The 23,080-nt window shown below is 44.4% G+C and overlaps 1 protein-coding gene across 1 annotated transcript in view; it reads right to left on the bottom strand.

Moving 5' to 3' along the window:
• LOC144471082 (disintegrin and metalloproteinase domain-containing protein 10) overlaps nucleotides 1-23,080 on the bottom strand; it is a 275,894-nt gene that overhangs the window by 46,152 nt on the left and 206,662 nt on the right. Inside the window, exons 4-7 of the mRNA XM_078182798.1 lie at nucleotides 17,608-17,878; nucleotides 13,863-14,021; nucleotides 10,736-10,920; nucleotides 2,317-2,457 (exon numbers count right to left, since the gene is read on the bottom strand). Of these exons, the coding sequence (XP_078038924.1) occupies nucleotides 2,317-2,457; nucleotides 10,736-10,920; nucleotides 13,863-14,021; nucleotides 17,608-17,878 (756 nt within the window). The remainder of the gene's footprint in view (nucleotides 1-2,316; nucleotides 2,458-10,735; nucleotides 10,921-13,862; nucleotides 14,022-17,607; nucleotides 17,879-23,080) is intronic.

The following is a 23,080-nucleotide window of genomic DNA, read 5'->3' as shown; positions in this document are numbered from 1 at the left end:
AAAGTGCCGGCTTAAATCAGCCCGAAGGTAACGCCGAAGGAGGCAGCACACACGCCGCCCGAATAACCCTAACTCGGTGGAAACTTGGACCGCATTGATCTGCGACTCATTAGCGTTGGAGATGTGACTCGGTAATAATTAATCCGGTCTGGAAAGTTCGGCCGCGTTTCGCGGGTACCTCTAACGGATCATTCGATGCGTTGTAAACGGGCCTCTTTGGTACACTAGAGAAATGTTGGTCGCTCAACCCTTTCGACTGAAATTCCAAAATATCAAGGATTGCTGCGTTCCCATTTTACATAACCTGGAGCATTTTGTATATTATGGATTTATACAATGTGGATTTATACAATATGGATTTATACAGTATGGATTTATACAGTGTGGATTTGTACAATATGGATTTATACAGTATGTATTTATACATTATAGAATTAAGTTTTCTTATTCGTGCTATAGTTAACAGCTCTTAATAATTTTTCAAATATACAGTCAGTCCGTAAGTGTTCGTACCCTCATTGCTTATAAGAGAAATCTGTTGAAATCGAGGGATGCATGTCAGATTTTGCAATAAACTTTCTATTATCAATGAACGAAGATATAAAGTTTATTTATACCAAATTATAACAAAATTGATTAACTAATAACGAAGAGTCGATTTCGTTTTGTTACACCGTCATTTCACATCGAAAATAATTTCCACAGTTGACAGTTGGTTGGGCGAATGTCAACAAAGTTGTCTAGTGCGAAACTTTGTCAGAATAACATCAATAATCAGAAATAAGTCGAGAGAAGTCCGGGACTACTCTGGAAGAGCGTAAAATAATTTTTAAATTACACCAAGAAGGTAAAAGTTATGTTGAGACAGCAAAAGTAGTAGACTGCGAAGGGTTGAAACGCGAATCTCGCGGGCAAAAGGGCGACTCGAATTCTCGTCTAAGATTACCCGGCGGGATCCTTCAAAAGCGCGCTCGAAAGGGTAGCAGCAGGCAGACGGCAAGCAGCATAAATCCTGCCTATAAATCAGAGACGCGGAAGAGCCCTTGGTTGCCGTTCGACGTTTGCTGGGAGCGGTTCGGATCGAGAGGAATCGAAGAAAAGGAAGCTGAAGACGATTAACTGGGAGGTAACGGCGCGTTCGGAGCCCAAAGGAAACCTGCGCGGCGGCGGTGGCGGCGGCGGCGGCTTTCGTGAAGCATCGCGTGTCCGCTTTCAGCCCTGTAATCTCGCTTCCTTGCCTGCTTATTAAGCGCGGTATTAGGTAACGAAAATGGCGTGTGAGATGCCCCGGAGTTAATGGAGAGAGCGTCGCAAACGCTCGTCGAACGATCTCCGACCAGCGGCGGCCTGGGCTCTTGTATAATTCCGGGCCAAGTAGAAGTGTCTGTCACTTGTCGGACGGGTTCTATGGAATCTGATTAGAGAAGCCCGACAACGATCGATTCGGCGCTATCAAATTGCTAATAGCAGGAACAAGCAGGGCCGGTTTATATTCCAGGTCGTATTCGTCGAACCAGACCAGTCTGGCCAGACCGGACAGAGAATACAATGATTTTCTGTTAAAAAATCAACTCTTGAACTCTCAAATTGATAATCGAACAATTTGTACTGATCAAATCACGAGGCGATGATTGAAGAATTTACATTGATTTACGATGATCTATGGACCCGAGAAGCGAAGAGATTAATGAGACTGAATAAATAGTTTAGTTCATCAGTAAATTATAAAATCCGCGAAAACCACTATAATAGCGCGTCGTGCATAAGAGGTGAAAAGAAGAAAAATCAATTATTTTCTGTAATATATAAACGATAAATTTTCGTCATTTGATCATTGGCGATTGCTAAACGACACATGCTATACGACGAATGTTCGTCATGCGGACGAATACGTATTAATCTGTGATCTCGTAAACGGCTCCTCTAAAGCGCTAAAATCTCGACAAAATAAATCCGACAGCAACTGTGAAATAAAAGCCTCTTTCAAAGCCAGTAGAAACGGCCAGCATCGATCAGACAGGTCGAGTAAAACTGTCCCGAATCAGTTGAATGAAATGTCGCGTGGGACGCGCTGTTTATGATCCCCTAATTCCGGGTAATTCGGGGAAGCTCGCGCCCGACCGACTAAGGGGAATCGGTCGGCGATTGGTCAGACGTGGAATATAGACGTATGCCATCGATCGCGTAGCGAGCGCTCCGTTTAATGGCAGTTTCGCGAGTTAACGTCGGGATGGATGGCCCCGCTGAACGATCCGCGTAATCAAAGGGAAATGGATAGTCTCGACGGTGATAAGAAAAACATGAGAGTTCACTTACCGGAGAACAGTTCCAGGAACTCCTCGACGCCGTACGAGCCGGTGAACCTGTACGACGAGTCGTTCACGGCCGCCTCGCTGTGTACTTTGACCCGCTTTATCATGAAGCTTATGTTGTCCGGCTGGCCGTCCTGATTGAAGTCTGCGAAACACACGGGAAATCGTTATCGCCCGTTTCCGTACGGCATCGCCGTAAATCCGGCGGTGTTATTATTAGATTAAGTAAAAAGTTTTGAGCCTTTTTTGTTAGATGCTTTTAATGACCCATGTCACACCATATAACATATAACACCACCAAGCAAATAAGACAAGTTATCTCATTCTTGAAAGATTCAAGCCTCTACAGTAAACTCTAATATCTAATATTAAATATATATATTAAATATATATATTAAATATATTAAATATTAAATATTAGTGAAAAAAATTGCGCATATTTGATCTGAATCGGATGATTCTAACTTTGTTAATTTCATCGTCGAAATAAAGAGAAAAAAAAGGCTTAGAACTTTTTGATATAATATTGTTGGGAACGAAAATCTCGAAATGCCGGTCGTTTCGCGGATCGCGATTCCGCGTGAGGGTATTTTGGCACGGGATGGTCGGCCGCGTGCGTCGATACCGCGGAATTCCTGGGATTCGAGGGGTGCTACTCGGCTCGGGCAGCCGATATAGCTGATAACGAAAATCACTAGGGCCTACGGACGAGTAATTTTCGGGTTCCCCGCGGTGATCAGCCGTATATCCAACCGACGGATCGGACCGTCGCGTGGCGGACGGCATTTAATCAAACACCTTCTCCGCGGGAATACCAATCGAAACTGGAAAAACGGCGGCGCGACACGCGAACACGATTCCTTCCCATCGGCGAATTTATGCGGCGCAACGTTGATCTCGTGACTTTTCGAAACGCAAAAACCACCTACCGTGCCCCCTATAAATACACGGGGCTCGATACCGTTCGACGCTAACAGCCTGGAGCAAAATAGTAAGCCGTAAACTGTTCTATGGTTCGCGACGCTTCCCTCGCGCAATGGAAACTCAATTATCCGGCGTGCGTTTTCGACGATTTTAAGAGAGCCTCGGCAACGTTGTTTGGAGGGTCTTTCGAGAGTTATGTCAGGTCTACCGGAAAATTATGTTCGCTAATGTCATTTTATTTGCGACGTATATTTCTCAAAAATGATGTTCATAAATCTCCATCGCGCTAGCAGCAGCGCACAAATTACGATTATATTAAATTATTATAACAATGCAATTAATATATTAAGTGCATACGAAATTCATTATTGTCTTTCTTTTTAAAAACAGATGAAATTTTCCGGAAGACCTAATAATATTGCTATTGATATTTAGTAAAATGAAATAGTTGTATTTGTAGCATGTGCTTCTTTGTTAATATTGTAATTGTTACAATATTTTTTGACTTATTTCATTGTTTATTATATTAACAGGTTTGCAGAAAATAAAATGAACGTGAAAGATTCATGGTGCGTTGTTATTAGTTTTTTATTTTTTAATTCTAGTTCTGTATTAGGCTTTCTCCGAACTTTTCCTCTTCCGTCACATCCAACAATGTTATGACTCTCCTAAGAATGTGTAAATAAACTTTATACATGCGTTCATTGAAAATAAAAAGTTTATTGCAAAATCTGACATGCATCCCTTGATTTCCACAGATTTCTCTTATAAGCAATGAGAATACGAATACTTATGGGACTGACTGTACTTTTTTTAACTTGTTATATTATAACCTTGTTCATTTCCATTGTGATCCGTATATTCTATCAGATTTTATTATTACATTATTTATTCTGTTATTTCAAAATACATTGAACGAACAAGTGTCCTTAATACTTTCGGCAGGGAGTATACAAGCCGCGCGCGCCTATTCAGGTAACTAAGATCGCAGCTGATAAATTCGTTCTTGAGGAGAGAGAGAGAGAGAGAGAGAGGACTGCACGGTTACCAAGCGGCGAATATTAACTGGAGCACGATTACGGAAGCAGAATGGCAATTAAGAATTAAAGCCGCCGTGAACTACTCCGCGGAACGTTTTAGTAAGACCTGTTTCCATAAGTGACTGGAGCCAGGACGGCTCAAGATTGTCGGGCGCGCAAACATCGGCGCCGGCGTCGTTACATTCGTATCTCGCGTGTAATGTAGGTGCAACGCCGGTAATTAACACCGGGTCCATTGTATCCAAGTTTAATGCCGCATTAATCAGCTTTGGAACGGGCTGGCGTCGTCGTCGTCGCGGCGAAAACATCGGTGCCTTCCGCGCGGAACTTCATGCGGCAGCCTCCTGCTGGCACGCTAAATAATGCAAATAGAGCGGCCGGAAGTGGGCGAAGCACCGGAGGCAGGGCTAAGGAAGTTCAAGGTACCGGTGCCCGGAACCTTGTATTGACACGACCAAGTACCCGTACATATGCTCGCGAGGATCCGCTACATGATTTAAGACTGCCGCCCGCGCAAACAAATGGCTTTCTGTGCAAACTTTAATTAAAATCCATGCTTCTGCCGAATGAAACGTCCCACGGACAGGCTGTCGGGCGTATTCCGCGACGGCGGTCTTTGCCGGCACAAGCGGAATAGCAACTGGAATCACGGGGAAACAAGCGAAACGGATTCGGTGTTTGCCGGGTAAGTGGAAAGGGTGATACGTGATCAGACAAGGAAAGCATTGTTGTAGTCGGTCGGGGGAAGTTTGGTTTAACTGATTGTTATAATTCGATGATGCGAATTGGAATGAATTCGTTGTGAAATTGCAACGAGGCGGATCGTAGCGGGATAGTTTGTAACAAGGATTGGACGTTTTAAGGGCGCTCGTTTTGCGGTCTTTTTTCGGTTTAACGGTCCTTTTGTTGATCTGAAATGGACGTCTTTAAGACGTCTTAGGGAACAGCTTGGATGTTTTTGAAATATGTATTGAAGAGTGGATAAGCTTAATGGACTTGATGAATGAATAAACTTGATAAATGAATAAACTTGATAAGCTTGATGAGACTAATAAACTTAAATTAACTAAGTCTAACTCTGCAAGATAATAAAATCAACTTGTGCAACAGTCCTTGAGAAAATGATCAGATATCATTTACCAACGCAATCACGTTTATTTTATTTCTGCAACTTTTCACTAGCTACAGTGCTGCAAAACAATCGTCCGATCGCTTGCCTGACTGCGGCCAGTATTATTCCCCTTTCAGCGTTATTATTTTATCTAAATCCACAGATCTGGAAATTATGGTTACTGCTCGAATGTAGCTATCAAACTCACCACCCAGTTGATAAAGTTCAACGTTTTACTGCTTATTTTACCGTGAAGCAACTGCGTCTGACCTCAAGTCGTTCTATACTACTTACAGTCAGTCCCATAAGTATCCGTACCCTCGTTGCTTATAAGAGAAATCTGTTGAAATCAGGGGATGCATGTAAAATTTTGCAATAAAATTTTTATTATCTTATTTAATATAATTAATGAAGTCGTTGTCGTTGTTAAAGTCGTTGCGTAGTCGTCGTTGTTGTTGCTATTATTCTTGTTATAAGTCGTGGAAAGTTGTGGCTTATTAATAATAAACTATCACTGTTATTGTTAACCGAAGTTGCTTATTTGTTGTTTTATATTACCACGGAGTCTCGTGGTATTTATCCTAAAAATTGTTCCTGCATTACATATAATATTATTAAATGGAAGACCGAAAAAATTGAACAATGCGTCCATCGTCCCTGCTAGCGACTTTCAGCCGTCGCATATACACGTCTATAAGACTTTAAGTGTTAAAAATACCCCAAATGTCATATAAACGTCCCACGAACGGCCTAAAAACGTCCTAGAACCGTCCCGTATTACGAACCAACATCTACAAAGCATCAAGTATCGAATAATCGCATTGACAAGCAAATCCCCAGGAGTTTCGACTCATGCAACAAGCAGCCCGAAGATTGCACCGCGTCTTTTCATTCCGCTAAACAATTTCAAGTTGATCGTCGCGCGCGATAAGCCGGCGGCGCGATCACGTGCCGATGTCGTAAAAAATTACTCGGCAAACAAATAGAGGGGTAACGCGTCGCGTGACAGCCGTCGCGGATACGGGGCCGGAAATAAAGTCTCCTTTCCCCCTTCCCGAGCTTTTTCCTTCACGCGACTCGGCCGGATAAGGATCATAAACGCGGCGGTCAGCGTTCCACGTTGTAATGACTGACGCCGGTGCTCGGCGACGGGCACCGCCGATATCGCGTCGAGATAGCATTATCGCGGCTGCATTTTTTTCTTTCGCGGCGGCAATAAGAAGAACGCAATTTCGCGCACGAGACGAACGCCGCATATCAAACCGCATTATTGCCGTGATAGCGCCGCTCCCGCGTTCCCTCGGCGTGCCCATCGTCGGGGCTCGCTGTCCCGCGCGAACGTCCCCCATAACTCGGGGTCGTATTTTTTCGTCGAAACTGCTGAAACTTCCATCAACGCGTACCCCGTATTATTCGCGGGGATGTGACGCGACTTTTACCGTTTAATTCGTCGTTCCAAATGAAATACTTACGCGGCGGTGCACGCACGCTCGCAGGCCGCCTCGGAAGGCAGTGAAATCGAGGCGAAGCAATCAGCAGACACAACTTTGCAATGCAGAGAAGCACGGGGAGCGAGCGAGAGAGAAACGTATAGAGAGAGAGAGAGCGAAAGAGAGAGTCAAAGAGAGAAAGAAAGAGATAGAGCAAGAGAGAGAGAGAGAGAGAGAGAGAGGGTTAATCGCAGCAATTCCGGATCTCTCGTCAGACAAGAGCGTTTAGTTGGGAGAGGGGGTCGGCGAGGGGGTGGCGAGAGCATGTACATATCGGTGGGGGGAAGAGAGTTAATGCCGTTTAATCCGGGGACAAAGGCAGACCAACATTTCCGTGGGGGTGGTCGATCGGTCATCCGAAATGCTCGCGTGTAGAGATGCCCCGATAATCGTACCGAAAGCTCGACGTGTCCCCGGCTCCCGAGTATATTCGTCCGAGGAGAACCAGCCCCGTTACGATGGGAGAAATCCGGCGGGGCGAGCGCGGCGGGGAAAAGGGAGCGGAAACGTCGCCGGAAGACCGGGCTTTATCCGCGAATCGCACGACGGAAGAGATAGGGAATTCTAAGTAATGCACTGGCCTGGGGTCCGGCGTGTACGCGCGGTCACGCTACGTTAAACACGGCTCAGTCACGAGACACAAATATTTGCTCGTTGTTACGGCAGGTGGTGCAGCGTTTAGAGCCCTCCTCTGTGTTCCGGCATGCCCTCGGCCACGAGAAACACACGAGCCGCTCTCTCTCTCTCTCTCTCTCGTCCAGCCGGGCTCTCTCTTACTTAATATTCGCGGCCCGCTCGCGCCAAATCTGATTTTCGGCGGATGCTTTCCCTACTTCCCCTCTTACACCGCGATACTACTCTTTCAATTGATTGCCTCTGTGTTCCCCCTTCTCCCTATATCTTCCTTTCTTCCTTTGTCTCTTTTTCTCTTTCTCACTCTCTCTTTTTTTCTTTCTCTCCCGATATCTTTATCTCTTTGTTTTCTTTTTTCCTCATTTATCTCTCTCTTTTTCTCTTTCCCTATTTCTTGCTCCACTTAGGCTGGGGATAAAGAAATCCATTATTTTTTCGGTAAACGGCTGTGATGATCGATGTCTGTTGAAGTATCTGTAAGGAATTATAAGGGGCTCGTGTTTTTTGTTATAACATGTTATTTTTGTAAATAACATGTTAAATAAAGTCTTGAAGTTCACGTAAAAATAATGGATTTCTTTCTCCCCAACTTAATATATCTTTCTCTCCTTATATCTTTATCTCTCTCTTTTTTCTCTCTCTTTCTGTTTCTTCCTCTCTCGTTCTCGTACACTCTCCAACGCGTCCTCTTTACGTATCGCCGGACGATCGCCGCCTCTGATTGTCCCCTGGTTAGCCGACCGAGTGATGAGGGACTGATACTAAACTGTGGATGCGTCGTTCGAGGGTTCCCGTTGTGTAGCTACGAATTCAAGTGGAATATGCCAGTCTGGTGGCCAGACGGGACGTACGCGTCGCCAACCCCTCGGCGAAATGGATTGCAGAGTCTGCGATTAACCGATAAGAACGGAACGCTGCGGATTGCGACGGGCAAAGCGGTGTTTCGGCGTCAAGTAGATTCAGCGAGCCGTGGTCAGACACGCGAACGCTTTGATCGAGATGCTGTGGAATGAGAGATCGTTCCTCCACAATTTTGAGTTTTCTTTTGTTTTTGTTTGTTTGACAAGCTTGAGCTCTAATACTTGTTCGAGTAGGCGTTGTCGACATAGGCGTCCTGTTACCTTTTTTTAGTAGACACCTTATATAAGATGTAGCTACCGATTGCACAGACCACTAATCCTCAGAAAAAGTCCTTCCCCATCATTTGCAAAATTTTCGCATAATACAGTACAAACTTGGTAATTGGTCAGCCTTATCGACGCCTTCCGTATTCATATTGTAATTTATAATAACATTTGGTTTGCTAATGCCGACGGTGCCACCTCGTTTCACCCTTCTTTCTATAGTTGCGTGCCCGAGAAGGTATGGTATCTGCTTAGTAGGGTGACTATTCTCTTATCTTTCCACGCTAACAATAGAATATCATTTGATAGACGGGGTGATGGGCGATAGCTATTGTTTATACTGTGTTCCGTTATCTCCAGTTGATAGGAGCACCGCACTGGTGCGTGGACAGGTTCTTTAGACATTCAGGCGCATTCAGAGAAACTGTAAATTGATATGTACATCTTCAACGCATTAAGTTGTCGCGACGGTGACGTTATTCAATCGTCGCACCGTATTACGATGCAACGTAACACAACAATTAGTTTATTCCTTGCTGGGGTGGTTGAGAGTAAACATGTGACCGCAAAGAGATATAAAATGTGTTTTAAACGCGTCTCGTGTTTTCCATTATTTAATTGGGATAAAAACGAAGCTAAATAACTAATCGATAAAATTCTCTTACTAGATCTTTGTTTTCTGATTCTCTTCGTTCACTTTCATTCACAGATTTTCGTGACAGGAGATTTAAATCTTGTTTCCATTTAATAAGAACTATTGATAGTCATATTTATTAGATTATATACGAAACGTTCGTCACGAGTCTGACTCGTTGTAGTGTAAGGAGTTAAAGGTGCTAAGAGCGTGCCAAGACCATTTATTGATTGATTCTGCAATCATTTAGTTGCCAATTAATGTGACCATCCAAATCTTGACGCAACCTCGCCAATCGAATAGTTCATGCGACACAGGTCCAGGTCGCGTGTTCCTCGAGTAGTACAGACCCCGGATTAGTCGGACGTGGCGAAGTTGAAATTACGTTCCGGGCAAACGGTTCGCCCGCGAAGCGTCCGAACGAGAAGGAGCATCGCGGGAAAGAACCGGAAGTACTCTGGTCGGATTCATTCGGGTTCGCCGTGGTGATTACCATCGTTCAAAGTTAACGCGCTAGGCGCGTGTAGAGACCGGGACGGCGATGAAGTTCCGCGGAATCAATCGGTCAACGTCAGACACAGAAACTGACATTAATCGGTCGCGCGGCAGAAAGGAACCGCAGTAAGGCTAAGGAACATTCATTTCCCCCGATCGCTGCTGGCAGAAAGTTAGTTTAACTGGAAGGTCCGGGGAAAGTTTTAATTGGTTTGCGAAGTTATTACAGCGGAATGAGACAGAAGACGCGCACTTGTTAGCCGGCGGAGGGAACATTGCCGATTCTCTCTATATAACCGCCGCGGCAAGAGACTTTTCCATTCGTATTCCGGCTGTCATCGCGCTCGCCGACGCTCTCCGTTCAACCGATTCATCGATTCCGAAAGACAATCAACGACTCCGCGAACGGTAACTTCGATCTCGGTCGGCTGGGCGATGATTAATGTCCTCCGCACCAAGATCGGGGATAATATTTCATAATTATTTAAATAAATTAAATCTATATAATTATATTTTTAGTTAGTCCTCTCGTACAAAACCAATTAAATTTTATTATAGATAGAAACCGATCTGGCTCACACCGATCTGAACTCAAATCATGTAAGATTTTAAAAGTCGAACAGACTTAAAACTTAAACTTCTGCACCTAAATTTTATCTTAATTCAACGTCGAGGTCACAAACATTTTTTTCAATATGATCTCTCAAAAAAATATTATGCTGTTATCCCTAAGTTATCCATAAGGTAATATTATGCTGTTATCCCAAGTTCCTCTCCATCTGGTGTCCCGGGACATTAGTTGGTACACTTGTTACCGTTCAACCCTTTGATTACGAGATACATACGTGTATGTACACCCTGACACGGTGTCCTCAAGTCAACAAAATGTCCCTAATTTTTGAAGTGTCATTTTCGGACACCCTGTATACAGATGCCCCGTAAGGATGCAAACTCAAGACGCGTGGCTCTTACCTGTGTACCTGTAGATGGAGTTGACGCGCTGCACGTGCCGCGTCATCACCTCGATGCAGGCCTCCTCGGACTTGTAATGGTCGAAGAACGTGTGATCGGCCTGCAGGTACAGCATGCACGTGGTTTTTTTCGGGTCGACGGAGGTCCGTTTCCGGAGCACCCTCGAATACCTCGCTCTGTACAACCTGGCGTGGCGGGGGGAGAAAAAGGGTGAAAAAAGGAGAATTGTTATTCAACAATTCCGGGCCGGGGCTCGGACGCCGGTGTTTGATCAAGGGAACGGCGAAGTTTTCCACGGAGAACTGTTGACACGGTCAATTTAACGGGGCGTTTCACTTTATTCCGGTTCAAACGAATTTCCGCTGATACCGCGCGATTGCATATTTCAGTTTATTCCATTTCAGGAACACTCCGTGCGAAACCGTGCCGCACTCTCTCTCTCTCTCTCTCTCTCTCGCCCCTATCGCCAAATCCGAGCGCGCGCCCCCGGCTCCAAATGAAATTTTTTCGAATTAAACTCCGGACAGCTTCGGGGGCGCGAAATAACAAAATTTTCGGTGCTTCAAAGGCGGCGCACCGCTGCGTCCAAATTTAGAATTTTCGAGCCTTCGCGGCGTCGAAGAGGGAATAGAGAAAGAGAGAGAGAGAGACAGAGAGATAGGGGTGTCCTCGCGGGCGTTCACCTGCGGGTAACGTGGACGGACGACGAATCGAGGCAGCTTGACAAGAGTCGACGGGAGAAACGGCAGACAAGGATGGGTCGAGGTAACGTTCAATTGGATTGGCGATAATGGCGGCGGTGGTTGTTTTCGATTCTTGACGGTTACGTCGGGATACGAGCTTGTCACTCTGCTCGTTCGCTGTCCACTCGGAGAACAATGCTCTTTAACTCTTTTGCGACGGCACACAGTGATTCGAGGAATACAAAAAATCCAAAAAATTAATATTTCTTTCTTATCTCATTTTTAAATAATATATTTGTGATCTAGAGTATTTATTTTTATATAAACAAGTGAAAAAAAAATTGAGAAAGTAACCTCCAAGATCTGGAAAATACTTTAGTAAATATTAACTCTTGGCACTCGGCTGTCCCCTCTCAGGGGACATCGTAAAGAATTACGATACGTAATCTATCGTACGATAAGTACTTTAAAAATTTGGAATAACACCATTTCAAAATCGAATTGAACTTGAATAGCATTTCAACTATTCCTCAGTTTTATAAGCAGCTAAAATTGATTATAATATTTAAATCCAAAATTCCTTGGAATTTTAACTGGAAAAGCTATAAAAGATATTTGAACAATTCAAATAAAATAATGATACTGTATAAATTTAAAATAATCTCTATTTTCTGCGTTGTCAAATGCTTTATTTCGCTCCACCATTGCAGTAATAATTATCATTCATTTCGATTTCATTATTGCAATAAAACAATAATATAATCATGACCCTAACAGTATTCTTTTCGTATTAGTTTTTAATAATCTTTTCTACTATAAAAATAACTGCCTTATATACTGTCTCCGTGAACCAATAAAAGACTGCTCCACGTAAACTGCGCCCGTCCCGAAAGGGTTAAGCGGGACGCTTCGAGATTCGCAGGGCGAACGTCCCGGGGAATCGTTCGGCCGAGCGATAAGTAGCCGTTGCGCTTCTCTTACCGTCCGCGGAACTTTCTTCCGAAGAGCGCCGGCCTTGCCCCGGCTCGAATATTTCATCGACCTGTTCAGCCGGATGAGGTAAATGGAACTAGAGTGGAAGCGCTAAACTGGCCGAGGAGGACGAAAGGAACGAGCACGACGCCGAGGGGAAAAACGTCTGATCGCGAATGAACGACCGTGTAAAGCTTTTAGAGGCTCTAGAACCTTTTGTTTTTTAAGAGCTTCCGACCATACCGGCTCCGGAGGGAAGTTCAATTAATCCCGCGATAGCAGTGCCGACGAGGATACGATGCCCGCGCGAATGCGAAGAGCAAACGGGATCATCTCGCTCGGACAAATTCATCGCGCGGCGGTACGAACGCGCGCGGCAATGGGTTGTATACACTCGTACGCGAAAGTATTCGAACGCTTACGCTTCTAACGTTCGACTAAAAAAAAAAAATAGTACGTTTAACCCGTTGCACTCGGAGCCATTTTAACTGTAAATTTGAATTAATTTTTCTGGTTCGTGGTATTTCCACTCTATTTAACAAAATAAATTTGTATGCATACAAAATTTATTCTTGCGACTTCTACCAAGTATTTACTACTTGACAATATTTTAAAACTAAACCTTATTGTTAGAAAAATTATATTGGAATGTAATTGGACAATTTTAGTGGTGCCTCAGACTCACCACTCGAGTGCAAAGGGTTAAAATTTGTAGAAAAATTGATTTTTAAAAATAATTCGTTCTGGGACAGTGTATTACTCTTTGGTGATTCGAAATTATACATTCTCCGGGAAATGGGGGGTTCCTGAGGCCATTTCACAATCTTTTATCAAACTAGGAGAGTAAGTAAACGATTTGTCGGACACGCGGATAGGATTAATTTAAGCTTCAGTCAGATGAAAGGTAAACAATGCAAGTACAATAAGTCTGTTGAAACAATTGAGGGTAGCTATTGGATAAGTAAAAGAAAGAACTTGTCGAAGGATATCTAAGGGAAGATGGCATGTATGTGGTCAGACACCGGAGCAAGAATTTCGATCGCTGTAGAATGTTCTGTGAACGCTTTTGCCAGCAAGCTATCTATAAATTGTTAAAAATAACAGCTTGAAAAACATACATTTCATTTCTCCATTTAAAAATCTGTCTTCACACTTCCATTGGCGACTGTACCAACGTCAGTCGAAGTGACAAAGAAGCATCAAATCCCGTCTCTATTATTACGAAATGTTTTACCACGATATAAGTAGAACAGTCGTGTCACTGATCCGACAAATAAGCGTCGCTTTGAGAGCGCGCCGAGCCTGTCACGACACGTTCGCTTCAAATAGTCACTGAAAAACCTGCTCCGGTTAGGCGCGATGGAAGTCGGGGATTTTGTAAGTTTTTTCCAGGGGACGGGTGGCTTTTCCATAGGGATTCAAATGTATCCGGACGAGTGGGTTACGGTACGGGGATCGATATACAATTTTACCTGTCGAGTAGCTCCAAATTGTGCGAGCTCGCCATGGGGTCTTTCTTCCTCGCGTCCTTCGGATAGAATCCCGGCTTCGGCCGGGACTTCCCCTCGTTCTGGTGTTGATAAAGCGGCCGCATTGTGTCCCCGAGATATCCACTCCACGTCCTGTTCGTCCTGCAAACGATTTTTCGCCGGTAAGCGTCCGGGAAACTACGGCTCGGCCCACTGAATCCTTCACGGTGGAGCTGATCAGGTTCGCCGGCCGCGTCGCTGGATAAACGGAGAGAAATCGTTGCCGGTGCTGCGGCCGCAGATAAGGCCTTGACATATGTCGAATAATACGTAACAGCCCGGCAACCAATTTACTTTCCTAATCTTTTTCAGCGCGAGCCGGTCAGCCCGGCCTGACCCTCTCTCCACCTGTCCCCCTCTATTCGACGCTTCAAACTCGCGAGATCCGTTTAACTGGCTTTTTATACCGTTTCTGTGTTGCTACGGTTTTACGACACTTTTATACACAAGCCTGCAGCCAGCCGGTTTTTATAGGCTCTTCCCCGGTGTTCATTTAATCCTTCGCTGCGCGCGTTGCGATCTCCGACGTCTGCGAGACAAGCATTTACAGAGCGCGAAGAACGGGGAACGCGGCCACGTCTGCGAATATGGGCCATGAATGTAGGCCGTAAATAATTATACCGTCAGCAATTTCCGGCAGCGAAGTCGAATTATTTGGACTTTTCTATGTATTTATCGGGTTTCTGTTCGCGTTGATTTTGCTGAGGTATTAGGGTGTCCCATAAGTGCTTTCTGTGTCATTTTATGTGTCACCTCGAGAGTATGCCCGATGAAAATTCGCAATATTCTCAATATATTATTTCACTTTTTTCCACTCTGTTATAGCCTATTCTACATTATATTCTACTCTGTTTCATGCAATTCCAATCTATTTCACTCTATTCCACACTATTGTACTCTCTTCTACTCTGTTACACTCTATTCTATTGTATTCTATTTAATTCTACTGTACTCTACGAGAAATTTTATTCTATTCCATTTTATTCAACTCTATTTAACTCTATATTCCACTCTGTTATACTCTCTTTTACTCTGTTACACTTTGTTTGACTTTCCTCTATATTATTCCACTCTATTGTACTCTATTCTATTCTATTCTACTCTATTTTACTCTGTTACACTCTATTTGAGTCATCTCTATATTATTCCACTCTATTGCACTCTATTCTAATCTATTCTACTCTATTTTACTCTTTTACACTCTATTTGAGTGTTCTCTATATTATTCCACTCTATTGCACTCGATTTTGCTCTAGTCTATCCTCTTACTCTCTATTCTATTGTGTTGTATATTATTCCACCCTATTCCAGTCTATTCCACTCTATTTCACTGTATTCCATTCTACTCTACACTACTCTACAACTATATTTTACTCTATTCCATGTCAATTCCACTCTATTCCAAGAAATTCTACTCTACTCCAATCTATTCAACTCTATTCAACCCACTTATTATACTCTATTCTACTCTATTTCAGTCTATTCAACTTATCGGACATCTTAATATAAGAAGGAATTCGAGAGTATAGCAAACCAAAGATTCTCGAGACGGGTCGGAAAATTTCTATCAGTGATCCGCCAACGTTGTCGCAATTTGTTCGTAGTAAGGTCAGCGGGGCCACTCGATGCGTCACGTTGCAGTTCGAAACAGTGTCATTAGTCATTCGATAAATGTTATTAGTTCCGTCGGTGACGTTGGCCGGCGGGATTGGGAAATTTCAGTTTCCCAGTCTGCCGGGACGCGCTTCCACGTTAATCCAATCAGAGGCGATGGAACAAAGTGGAGAAATCTTCCGCAGCACGTGCGGCTGCCGCGGGTGGGGTTAGCTGCGGGATGACGAGCGGAAGCAAATTCCAGTCACGTGACGGCCATTCGAATCGCTTCAGCGAAAGTTTACGCGAGCAATGTCCAACTCGAGCGCGACCGAACTGTTTATCTCGACCGGGAGTAATTGGAGCAACTGCTGCCGCCTCTCTCTCTCTCTCTTTCTCTCTCCTCTCTATCCTCTATCCTCTCTAACTCCCTCTCCTCGGCTCTCCGGAGATGGACACCCGAAAACTCTGGCCGGTAACGCGGCGTTATCATTAATCGATGCCAAGAACCGTTCGAAATCGGCCGCGCGTTCTCTAATTGCGGCGGCGTGCCGTCGCGCATGTCCCACGACAATCATCGGTCCGCCCCTACGGCAGTCCCTTTGAACCTGCGGCGCAGGGCTGCCACGACGGTCCCCACTAATTCCGTTAACTTCGAACGACGCCGTTACGCGATTAATAGACCGGAGTATCTGGTAAGCCGCTTTTCCCCGAGCCCTCGGAACTATCGAGCCGGAAAGGGCGCCGCATAAAAATGGAAAGCGCGGGGCCCCCCTCTCCGGTTCGCCGGCACGGCCGGGTCTAGTGGCATTTGAAATTCTATTAAACCGGTCGATGCACGGCCACTGGTTCATATTAACTTCGGCTACCGGGGAATATTGAATGTATTACGGGGCAACAAGCTGATATTATACAGGCCGTACCGTCCCTCCCCTCACCCCCGACCGTCCTCGGTGCCCCGGCCCCGACCCGCGATACAAGTATCAATTCGGCTCCCTTATGTATAATTTCGCTCCGGCGGTGCGCTGACCTCTTTCCGACAGTGGCGATATACGTGTAACAGAGTCGAGGAGACCGTGGCTCGCTTATCAGCTGATAGAACGAGTGGTCGCCCACTCGTCGCGACGTTGAAGACGTCTGCCTGCTATTGGACCGATAAAGACGTTCGCGACGATGTCGGCGCGCGTTTAAGCGCGCTCCGCTATCCGACGATAGCCTCCGACTCGTCGGAGGTTGTAAGGCTCCGACTCAATAAATTTTTAATTCGCTGTTACGGCTTCTCTACACGTTTTACTATGCAGAGATTTTAAATTGTATTTTGACGGAGCGAGTTTTATAATATATTATAAATATATCAATTATATGATATTTATATTATACAATATATTATTAATATATCAATTATATTATATTATATAATATATTATAAATATATCAATTATATGATATTTGTATTACATAATATATTATTGATATATCAATTATATTATATTATACAATATATTATTAATATATCAATTATAATATATTAATAATATAATTGCTACACGAATTTCATTCAATGTACGTAGAATAAGAGGAGGCGAAACAATTGTGAGAAAAGTATCGACGCGATGAACACCGCGGATCGTAGATTTTGCTTTCGAGGCCAGTGAAAAGGTCTGTTCTCGATCAGGCAAGTGGAGCAAGCCAGTCTCAGGGCGGCCGAGTAAGATAAGAGGTACAGCGAATCGAACTGGGAACAGCAGGCAACCGCTTAAAATCGAGAGTTTATAGGTGCTGGTATAAAATTGTATCATTTCTAATTCAAGGAGTGATAAGAACCAAGGTTTCCCGCAGACCGAAATGAAGTCTGCACCGGGACACGTGTGCCGTCGAGTGGTATTGGTCTGTATCCGATCAGACAGCGCCAAGAATACACGAATTTCCGAAGAACCGTATCGAGCCGCGCAAACGAACGAAGCGGGCAGCTTTCGCTAGCAGAAATCGACCGCTAATTTTCATCTGGATAATCCGACCTCGTCTCAACAAATCGGACAATTAAACGATAAGAAGAATAATTTAAAAAATATGATGTCCCGGACGAGGAACTCACCTAAGCTCGTTGAGGGTGCTTTCGCGCAGCCGTTCGCTGGCACACGTGTAATCGTTCCGAAGGGGTTGCTCGACGTCCACGGCTCGGTAGGCTATGGAATGGTGTTGCATGGCGTCCGTGGTGTCCGGCTCGTCCTCGTCGAGCTTACGGCACACGAGCGGAGCGTATCTGCTGACCGGCTCGATGTAAATCTCGTCCGTGGCCGTAAAGATCGTGCCGTCGAACAGACCGTCCTCGGTCACGATACCGTGCACCGACGAGCTCTCGTCGTCTGGAAACCATAAATCGAACGTGTTACTTTCTAAACATCCTGCGACCAATCGCGAAACATCCGCGAATCGTTGGCTAAGTTCGTTGTGCGCCGCCGGGAACTGTAGTTTTTAATTGTTACGTCGAAATACGAGGAGGATGGGTTTCAAGTATATATTGCGATTTTGAAGGTGTACATCGTAATACACGTGCATTTCATACATGTACATATGTACTCGATTGCATGTGTAGTATGTAATATAATATACGTAGTGCAATATACCGTACATCATGTATTATTACATAGTGCAGTACAATATTCATAATGTAATATAGTATGCATAGTGCAATGTAATATTTATGGTGTAATATAATATACGCGATGTAATATAATTTATAGATTATGTATTATTACATAGAGCAATATAATATGTACAATGTATATAATATTCATATTATAATATAATTTGCACAATGTATATAATATTCATATTATAATATAATTTGCACAATGTATATAATATTCATATTATAATATAATAAAGCTGATGCAATATAATATTCGTAATATAGTATAATATACATAATATTCATCCCATAGTATAAACTTTGTTTACCGGTTGTTTATTCAATTATTAACCCGTATTATTTTAATCGAGGGCGTCTGATCAATTACAGATATGTACACATCACTAAAGTCCAGAGCGTCTGATCAATTATAGACGTGTACTACTAAACTCCAGAGTGTCTAACCAATTATTGACATACACTACTAAAGTCCGCATTAGTGGATTAATTATCAACTTGCACTGTTTAGGTATTACGTGTCTAATCAATTATTAACTCGTACTACTTGAATTAGTTTCTAGGTAAATGTTGTGTAATAATTATAATATATTGGATGCGCGGATTAAATGAATACTTAAAGAAAAATTGGCTCTGTTTATTTAATAGAAATTTATTATAAAAATAGCGGAAAATAGGAAGTCATTACAAAAATAATAGAAAACAGAAATATATTATAAAAATAGTAGAAAGTAGCAATTTATTATAAAGATATTAGAAAACGGAAACTTATCGTAAAAATATTAGAAAATAGACGCTCGTCATAAAAACATTAGAAAACAGAAAGTAATCATAAAAATATTAGAAAATAATAACTGGAAAATTTCAGTCCGTATTACTTATTCCTGTCGCATGGAACCGGCTCGCCTGGGACAGTGATCCTCGCGAAGGAGGTCACGCAGGAAAAACTCGTCCGTACGTAACAAGACAATGACGAGATCCCCGTTCTCGGGTGCTCTCGCGATTCTTGCCACGATCGTCGCGATCCTCGATATTCCTCCCCGTGAATTCTCGTGGGCCGCGAGATGACTCCGAGGATCGGGCGCGAGCGGACAACAACTACGTTGCCGATAGCTCGCGAAACGCGCGTCGGGAATGCCCCCTCAAGTCAGCCGAGCCATCTTTTTCCTGAACGCTGGTACCGCGCTCGTAAATCGTGAGATTTACGCGTGCAAGAACCGCGCGCGCGGTGGAATCAGCGTTTATATCACGTTTGCCCGGCCCTCTGCCCCCCCTCCTCCCTTCCACCTCTATGCTCTCTACCCCGCCGTAACTGTGAATTTATATTCGGTTGATTCGTTGCATCATCGTAACGTATCAGATCGACGGTGCCGCGGGGTCGGGACCGCGGCGTGTATGATTCGCTCGTTCCGATTTTTACGGTCTCCTATTCCATGATCACGGTTTTCCTCCTACGTACCCCGTAGCCATCCTACCGGCGCCATTCTCACGCGAACACATTTTTTCGTCTGTAGGACTCGCATTGTCTGCGTCGATACCTGGCCGAAGAAAGGGTAGTTCGACGCGGTGAGTCAATGGGGTTGGAAAACAGTTTTTCCGAAGTAGGAAGTATTGACACTGTTTGAGAGCTTATCCGCACAAATTGATTAACTCTATAAAGGAAGATGTAATGTATATTGTCTTTTAAAATCTGCTTTATAATTTAAATTGAAATAAATATTGTAAAATGCATATAATCAAATGTAACTTTAATTTAACAACTAATTCTTGCATTGACAAGAATTAACACTAAACATCTATAAGCTCCCAATAAAAACTACCTCGGTAAGAATTACAAGATAACGACGATTTATCCAAATTTGTTTCTCAATTGTTACAATATCCCGTGCGCCGAAGCAAAGAAATATATTTGACAATCTTTAAAGCAAACAGCTTTGTGACTCCAATAATTATTAAAATATATTATTATTTTATATAATAATTTATATAAAATATAAAACCAGTCATTTAACCAGCTATAATAGGTTTAATGCTAAGAGAAAATAAAAAATAAGAAAATTACACATTGCGTTATTAATCCTTCATTTGTTGCTCAATTCTATTTTCGAAAAAGGTGTCCAAGGTTGACATAACCTTGTAGTATAATAATGCTACTATCACCCTAGCCTGACTCGTTTCTCCATCTTGACTCCCCTAAACGAAAAATCGAATCCAAGTAAATCGCCGCGCCAGGTACAAGTTTGATCTCTGCTCAGGTATCGGCTCGCAATAGGCTCCCGATTGGTGCATCGATATGTGTACGTTGAATCTAAATTACAGGCTTGCCCGGGAGGTCATGTTGGGGTCAGTCAATGATCGTTTAAAATATTCCGCACTGCATAAATTACAGTGTGAACGAAAATGTGCGCGCGGCGGATGTAACGCCGGCCTCTCGGTAATTCGAGCACGTAAATGCGCATCGATGTTTAATTACATTTTAATATCGCGACTAAACGAGTGCGCGGGCCCCACCCCATCCCCCATCCCCCACCCCGCCCCTCTCTCCCTCGATCCCGGGGCCATGTATTATTCATTGTTCAATATTTACTTGGCGTTTAGCGTTGCTGCTAAATGAGTGCACGTGCACGTATCCGACGCGGTTCGTGCGCCTGTTTAATTAAAAGCACCGTAAAGAACCGCGACGATTACATTCGATCACGATCACCGAAAAAAATATCCACGGTTCGCCTAATCGACGCGCCGCCCCGTAATTCGCGGCGCGCTATCGGCGTGCGCGGTTGCGTTCGCGCGATGCAGTAAATACATCATATAAAATACAGTATGTTACTTGAAATGGAAATACTGTAGGTGAGAGAGACGATTTTAAATATCGAATTAAAATAGTTCGGAGCGCGAGGGGTTAAAATCGTCCGCTTGTTAGTTGTTTATCGGAGCGGCCGGAAACGGCCGAAACAGATCGGCCGTGGTCGGCGGATCCGCGGCGCGTCGATCGAAACACGGCGCACGGTGCTCCGCGAGCGGTCAACTTTCCGGCGATTTTCCGGAGCGGCGCGTTTACTCGCGCGTGTGATTGAATTTTTAATAGCCGAACGCCGAACTGCTGTCAGATTACTAACAATTGATTAATTCGAGGGAAACCCGAGCAACGGGCTCGGCGGCGCCGGCCATTCGTTTCCTTCCCCCCCGTCTACGAGAACGCGGGGGATCTCGGGAACAATCGCGGCGCTCGAACGGTTTGTTACGGAACAATTAATGAACTCGCGGCGGCCTGGACGCCGCGTGACTCTATGCATCGATCTGCGTTAATTACTAGAAGCGTTATTAACGCGCGTACATCGTATAGAGGTCCGCTAACGCGTCCAACTGCATTGTTTATCCGTCCTATTTCACCGGGCGTTTGTAATTCTAGCGGCGCTCTCCGCTGTTATTCGAGCCCCGGGATTGAAATGAATATCATTCCCGTGTAATAACAATATCGCGCGTGCCGCATTGAACTTTAATTTCCGCGCCCGACGACGCGGCGACGGTGTCGACGCGCGAGAAGCACTGACGCGAGAGCACCGACGCGCGGGCACAAAGCACGCCGGAATACATTGCATTTTTTCCAGGCAACCTGCACGTCGGAAGCAACGCAACACAACGTCTCCCTTCAGCGTTTCGCGTTCGCTAATGCGTCGCCGTGCCTCCGTGATTCGCAATTATCGCGCGTTAATCGAACGCGTCGATATCCGAACCACGGTGTCTCGCGCTCGCCCGACTGCCGGGACGTCGACTCGCAAATGCAGTCGCCCCGGGCCGGTATTATTGTTTTTCCAATCAATTGGAAAAACGATAAATTCCGACGCGACGAACGGCTACCTGGTTTGCTTTAAGGATTTCCATTTGGTGCTCGAACGCACGCCGACTGGCCTCTCCTGTTCCGTCGCGAGTATGTGCGGCTCGAGATTGCTTCGCGTGTTGTTCGAGACTAGGCTCTCGTCTCCCTTTCTCTCTCTCTCTCTCTCTATCTCGATCGCTCTCTGTTTTTCTCTCTCTTTTGCTTTCCTTCCGTTTTGCTGCAGCCGAGAGCTGTGTACAAATAGAAGGTAAAACAGAAAGTAAACCGAAGGAGGAGAGAGAGAGCAGAGTCTTGCTCGGGGAATAAGCTTTCGTTGCAATGTTTGCGGTCGCAAACAACGGAACCGGGGGTGAATTTACCGGGGAATACACTTTTAATTGGCCGGGCTGTCTAACTCTGTTAACAAGTTGCAAAATTGAACAGCAAGGTCAACCCCGAAAAGAAATGAAAACTGTTTACTCGAGATCTTGCTCGGCTTCTGCCGGGAACTTTCCGGTCCCTCTTCGCGCCCTCTCGTTCGCCGTACCCGTTCGCTCTTACTTACGCTCGACGGTCACGTTTAAAGGATGACTAAAAAGTTTCTCTGTATTCTCTAGCCCCTTGCACCTCGGTTCTCGCCGGACCGGCAAAATTTAAGCGCGGTCTTATTCTACTTAATTGAAAGACGACGAGGTGAGAGACACGCCGCGACTTGGATCAGTTACTGTATGCCTATGATTCGCAAAAAGTTAGTCACTTTGGCTTGATTAGTTTGTACCTTTCCTGGATACTGTCCTGTTTTGTTAATTACTGAGTTTCGATCAATCCGAAGAATTATAGTTTTGTTCTAAAAGCACTTCGAATAATTTTATTACACTCTCTCTCTCTCTCTCTCTCTCTCTCTCTGCGACTCTTGTCCAATCATACACTCCGTTCAATTAACGTCGCAATCTAACGACTGTGCCACGAACAACGTCTACTTTTCCGTCACTCTTTTCGCAAGACACTTATCCACCCATACACACACAGCGACAGGAAACTATTCTTTCCCGACTGATTCAACTGTCCTACAGACATTCAAGGGCTGATGCCACATCCTGG

This window comes from Augochlora pura, chromosome 6 (genome assembly GCF_028453695.1).
Source record: "Augochlora pura isolate Apur16 chromosome 6, APUR_v2.2.1, whole genome shotgun sequence".
Classification (NCBI taxonomy): domain Eukaryota; kingdom Metazoa; phylum Arthropoda; class Insecta; order Hymenoptera; family Halictidae; genus Augochlora; species Augochlora pura.
Note: the sequence above shows the minus strand (reverse complement) of the source record. Positions and strands in the feature narration are given on the sequence as shown.